Source organism: Pinus tabuliformis, chromosome 3_1 (genome assembly GCF_031772625.1).
Source record: "Pinus tabuliformis cultivar Carrire ecotype Pingquan chromosome 3_1, CPIR1, whole genome shotgun sequence".
NCBI lineage: Eukaryota > Viridiplantae > Streptophyta > Pinopsida > Pinales > Pinaceae > Pinus > Pinus tabuliformis.
The window spans coordinates 706699011-706704804 of NC_142301.1; the positions used below are offsets into that span (position 1 = coordinate 706699011).

At 34.6% G+C, this 5794-nt stretch overlaps 1 protein-coding gene across 1 annotated transcript; it reads left to right on the forward strand.

Moving 5' to 3' along the window:
- The first annotated feature begins 4000 nt into the window (after positions 1-4000).
- Positions 4001-5413, forward strand: LOC149189127 (endochitinase-like). The gene is made up of 3 exons (XM_089411764.1): positions 4001-4510; positions 4599-4755; positions 4887-5413. Exons 1-3 carry the CDS (start codon positions 4063-4065, stop codon positions 5296-5298), a joined length of 1017 nt encoding a protein of 338 aa, XP_089267890.1. The 5' UTR covers positions 4001-4062; the 3' UTR covers positions 5299-5413.
- The last annotated feature ends 381 nt before the right edge of the window (positions 5414-5794 follow it).

A 5794-nucleotide genomic window follows, 5' to 3' on the forward strand; every position in this document is an offset into this window, starting at 1 on the left:
TCAACGGCAACAGTTTCTCTAGTAGATCGAATGGAGGAGGGGTTTCTTGGGGTTTCTAAACACCGAATGGGTATGTTGTCCTTTCATTTTTCCTCTGTGATTATTGTGTCTAGTTTCTTCTAAGATGGTTGTATTCAAGGTTTTAGAACCCTCTTCTAGAGTTTTTCCGGTGTTCGGATAATCTCCTTCTACCTGTGTCTCGTTGCTATGGATACTTGATGTCCCAGGTTTCATTCTTCGACCTTTGGAGTCTGCTGGCACTAATGGTTTGAGTTTATTGGAAGACGGTTTGCCTTCTCGAGCTCTCCAGGTAATTTAATGGATGTTTCATTTGTTAATTCATTCTCTGTTGTTTTATTTGCTAAAGAAAACGTATTAATCTCTTTTGTTTTTCCCCACCTAGTTGAAGTGGAGGGTTTTGCAGAGACTGTGCAATGAACAAGCTATCTGTCATTCTTAAGGCTCGGCTCTGTGGTTGAATTGTAAACTGTGTTATGCTCATTTCGGGTATGCAAGGGTTTTGGCTTGATTTCCTTTGAAGTTAAGGTTGCAGCTCTATAGGGAGCTTGGAACTTATATTTTACCATAACTGTGTTGTCGATTTACCCTCTGTATTTTGAATTTTAAATTAAGTTTATGAAGCCCTTTTGGCTATGAACAAACTACAAGATTATACCGGTCCCTCGACTGGGATTTTCTTATTTGTATAATTTCGCTTAGGGCCGAGGGTGATTCGAACCCTGGATGGAAAGTTATGTTTTGATTCTGAAAACTGTTGGGGAAATATTATATGAACTTGTTTTTGTCTCTAAGCAATTTCTGGAAATGCAAGATTCGTTATTGTTAATTGTTCTCTCTTTGGGATTAGTCTCCGTGCTACTGCTAGACTTTCGCTTGCAATTATATGGATGTTTTCTATCATACTTCGGTATATTCAACTGATGTTTTAGAAATTTACGAGCACCCTGTCGCCTCAGCAGCAAGGGTTTATAGTTTAGGAAGCATAATGCCTCTGTTCTATCTTGCATTATCTTAAATGTCTTATAGATAATACAAGGATTCTATTCCTGTTCTTGTTTATGTATATGAGAGTTTGGTCGATATCTTTGCATTGCTCTCCGACCAGGTATTCTTACTGAAGTATTTCCCCTTCTTGTTTTAACTGTTTCCTAGTTTTTCTTTTTGGAAGGAAACTGTATAAATTTTCCCCTTCTTTTTTTAATTGTTTCCTAGTTTTTCTTTTTGGAAGGAAAGTGTATAAATTTTACTATGTTGGGCATATCTGAGAACTTCGAAGATTTCCCTTTTTCTCTCTGAGTATGTTTACTTAGTTGAATAGTTGAATAATTTTAACGGAGTCTGTAATAGAGTTCGCTATGGTGAAACATCTCCTCTTTATTTTTCTTTCTTAACAGAGGATTTAGTGATCTTTTCTTAACATACTGGTTATTTCTATAGAATAATGAAAATGAGGTTTTGTTCTCTACATATCATATTTATGTTTAAGTTCACTTCTATGTTTAGCTTTATAGCATTATTCGTTCTATTTCTCTGAAAAACATGAATTTCATTCTTGAATTTATACAATATCATAATACACTAACATGACAATTTGCCGTAATTTAATCAAGCTACCTCACTCTTAATCTTACTGAGAAAGATCATTATATTTATGCCAGAAACAGGACAGAGTTCTAACTAATAAACAATTGATATCATCACTTATATGAACTGTTGTTTAGCACAGGAACTGTAATTTTCTTGAGATTTACAGCCTCACCGCCCTTTGGTCCAAACTAGACATGGCCTTATAGGTATGTCTGACATTTCAGCACAGCCTGTTCCTTAGTGTTTTTTTCTTTTTCTTCTTTTCCGTGTTTTTTTCTTTTTCTTCTTTTCCTGGATCTCAGATATCTCTCTTGATCCCCTCAATAAATCTTTAAGAAATTAGTTTCAAGAACTTAGTTAGGAACAAGTAGTTGTTAAGAATAATATTTACTATTAACTGTTGTCTTCATTAAAAAAAGAATTAATTTCCAAAATAGTATTTTTAAATTTAGAAAATAAATAGTTATTCAAACTGCAATGATTAAAATATTTACATGGTTAGGGGATATCACAATTGGTCAGTTAAATACACTTACAATAATTGCAAAACCGTTAACTTTTTTTTTTTGAAATTCTGAAAACAGAGAGGTGTGAAAACTATTGAGAATGGGTGTATTTTGAAATTTCAACATTGGGACATTGTAATATTAATATATATACAGTGTATTAAATTATATATATATTTTTAATTAATAGGTAGGTGTTATTTATGGCATGTTTAAAATTTGAGAAAGAAAATATTTCTTAATTAATGAAATACAATATATAAAATAAATTATTTATATGGTTATTGAAAAAGTGGTTAAGTTTATAATAGTCAAAATATAATGATGATAAGTGAAATTACATTATTTTAAATAACATAACAGAAATTTAAAATTCCTATTTTGTTACGAGAAAAATAAAATTTTGTGAACTATTTAGAGTTTTATATTGGGATCAGATATAATAAAATAAAATTTAAATATTTTTTTTATTTTTTTTATATATTTTTAAATAAGTTATTAAAAAATAACTTAAAATTTTAACAAATTTAAAAGAAATGAGTATAAGTTTTGGTGAGTTTTTAAATAGTTCATTAAATTTTAATAAATATTTTATTTATTAAAATTTTAAATTAAAATATGATCTATAAATATATTTTCAAATTGAAATAAAATTTAATTTAATGAAAATTTTAAAATAATTTAAAATTTTAGGTCCAAATGGTTGCTACTCTAACCTTTAAATAAAATCAAGTACTTTAAGAATCTATAATAAAAATCACTAAATTCCAAAATGAGAATATTGTTAAGGAAATTAGCCTACTCCCATCAATTTGAGAAAAAAACAAGATGGTTAGAATAATTGGAATCTTTGAAAATCAAATTATTAACTCTTTTCTTTAATAATTTTTAATATTTTGTTTTTTTTTAACTTATTTATAAAAAGTGAATTATTTTTTATTAATTTTTATTTTTATTTAAAATTTATTTTTAAATGTATAATTAAATTAAACTTAAAACTTATTTAGGTGGAGGAAAAATTTGGAAACGCTAAAAGTGACACGTGATTTAAGTTTTAATAAGTGATTCAAACAGAGATTAGCGTGATTTAAGTTTTAATAAGTGATTCAAACAGAGATTAGTTGTAACATTTATTTCTTATTGGTAAATTGGAAGGGCATTTATTTTTTTACCAATTTTTGGCACATTATCTGAAATGAGATTTTTATGAAGACAAAAAGATTTAAGTAGTTATATTATAACTAAATAAAAACCTACCTTTCATTTAAAGAGTAAAAAATAAAGCCATTCCATATTATGAAGTTAAACTAGTAAACTATTATTCAAATATAAAATAAAATTAATAAACTATTATTTAAATATAATAACCTACAACTACTTCAAGCTCTAGGATCTATATAAAACACTAATCAAATTTCCACTTTGAGAAAAAAGGGATGAATTTGAAATTCCAGGCTTCGTTTACAGTTAGACTACGACTTTGGGGCCAAAGTCGTCCATGTGTCGGATGCGGACATTGAGGACCACATGGGCGACTTTACTGTCGTCGTGTCCATGTTCGTGGAAAATCATTTTGGTCTGGGCGGCGGCCTCATTAATGACAATTAAGGACATGCCATAATTATTTTAATTTCAACTTTATCCATTAAAGGTCTTTATGGTGTTAAGAGATAAGTCTCTTATGATCACAAATAAAATATAACCTGGGATTCATTGAATTGAAAATTTGGCCGTCAGAATCAAGATGAGCGAACACGGAAGTGGAGAATATTTCATATAGCTTGAAGAGACGAGTGAACACGGAAGCGGATAATATTTCATATAGCTTCAAGAGACGTGATCGTGAAGGAGACCGGAAATATGGCTATAAAAGAGGACCTACGGTCTCCAGAATTTAACTGAAAGTTGCAATTAATGCAGTGCTGAGATAGAAACGAGTGTCTGCAATATGAAATCGATGAAGTTCTCCGCGATGGCGATCGCCTTGCTTACAATGGCGACGATGAATTTGTATTTTGTATCTGCGGAGCAATGCGGACGGCAAGCAGGCGGAGCTCTTTGTCCCGGTGGCTTGTGCTGCAGCAAATGGGGATGGTGTGGCAACACGGACGCCCATTGCGGGCAGGATTGCCAGAGCCAATGCGGAGGATCGACTCCCACGCCTCCCTCACCCACTCCCGGTGGACAGGGAGTTGCATCTATCATCACTGAAAGCATTTTCAATGAGTTATTGAAGCACAGAAACGACGCCGGTTGCAAGGCCAGCGGATTCTACACCTACTCTGCCTTCATTGCGGCTGCCAATGCTTTTCCCTCCTTCGGCACCACCGGCGATGTCGCTACTCGGAAAAGAGAGCTCGCTGCTTTCTTTGGCCAAACCTCCCACGAAACCACAGGTCATATTTTCATCTCTATTACTTGTGATTTACCTCTGTGATCTTATTTGGATTTACATCTCATTGCGTAAGAAATATTGGTAAACAGGCGGATGGGCGACGGCTCCAGACGGCCCGTACGCGTGGGGTTATTGTTTCAAAGAGGAGCAAGGCAATCCTCCCGCCGAGTACTGCCAGGCAACCTCCCAGTGGCCCTGTGCATCTGGAAAGAGATACTACGGACGAGGGCCCGTTCAATTGTCATGGTCCGTCGTTTCTATATCTTCTCAGTTTTAATTTCTTTAATTATATTCTGCACAGACGCACCCAAGAAGAAATATCTGCATGAAATTTAAGCCTAATGCTCAGTGTACTCAATTTGATTTGTAATATTCAGGAACTACAACTATGGACCGGCCGGCAAAGCAATCGGATTCGACGGCATAAACAACCCGGACATTGTTGCTAGCGATGCCACGGTCTCTTTCAAGACTGCAATCTGGTTCTGGATGACCGCCCAGTCTCCAAAACCTTCCTGCCACGACGTCATGACCGGGAGATGGAGTCCGTCCGGCAGCGACACCGCCGCTGGGAGAGCGGCCGGATATGGAGCAGTTACCAACATCATCAACGGCGGGCTGGAGTGCGGGAAAGGCAGTGACTCGAGGCAGCAGGATCGCATCGGCTTCTACAAAAGATACAGTGACATTCTTGGGGCGAGCTACGGATCAAACCTGGATTGCAATAACCAGAGGCCTTTCGGCGCTGCAGTTCAATCTGAACCTCGTCTTATCAAAACCGTGGTTTGAACACTTCTCATAAATCTGAGATTTGGGATTAGCGGCGGTTCGATCCATCTGTGTACCTGTTTGCCATAATAAGATATAATAAAATCCATACCCAATAACTGTGGCATTGGACGGACGTGGCGTGCTTCTTTAAAGGTTGAGAATAATGGGGATTTGGTGAATGATGAATCACATGAAACCTTCATTCATGTTTCGAGTATGTGAATATGCTTTCGAATATTATATTATAAATTAAATAATATTGACAATTTTGCTTACTTGCGCCGTGCGATTTTCATAGAGGCAAAACGTCATACAGCAAACTAAAGCGAATGTCCACGTCCGCCATGGTAGCGGCTCGCTTCTTATACTTATTAATACTGTTAAATACAAATGTTGAATGCAAAGAATTTCTTTGAAAATAGACACATGTTTTATTCCTTTGATACAAACATAAAATATAATAACAATACAAAGTTATCACTTTATAAACTTTACTGCTGTTTATTCTTAGAAT

Excerpts from the sequence above, each read along its gene's own strand:
- LOC149189127 (XM_089411764.1), top strand. The coding sequence starts at position 4,063 with ATGAAATCGATGAAGTTCTCCGCGATGGCGATCGCCTTGCTTACAATG. Across the intron at positions 4,511-4,598 it reads AACCTCCCACGAAACCACAG|GCGGATGGGCGACGGCTCCA; the intron begins GTCATATTTTCA and ends ATTGGTAAACAG. Across the intron at positions 4,756-4,886 it reads GGGCCCGTTCAATTGTCATG|GAACTACAACTATGGACCGG; the intron begins GTCCGTCGTTTC and ends TGTAATATTCAG.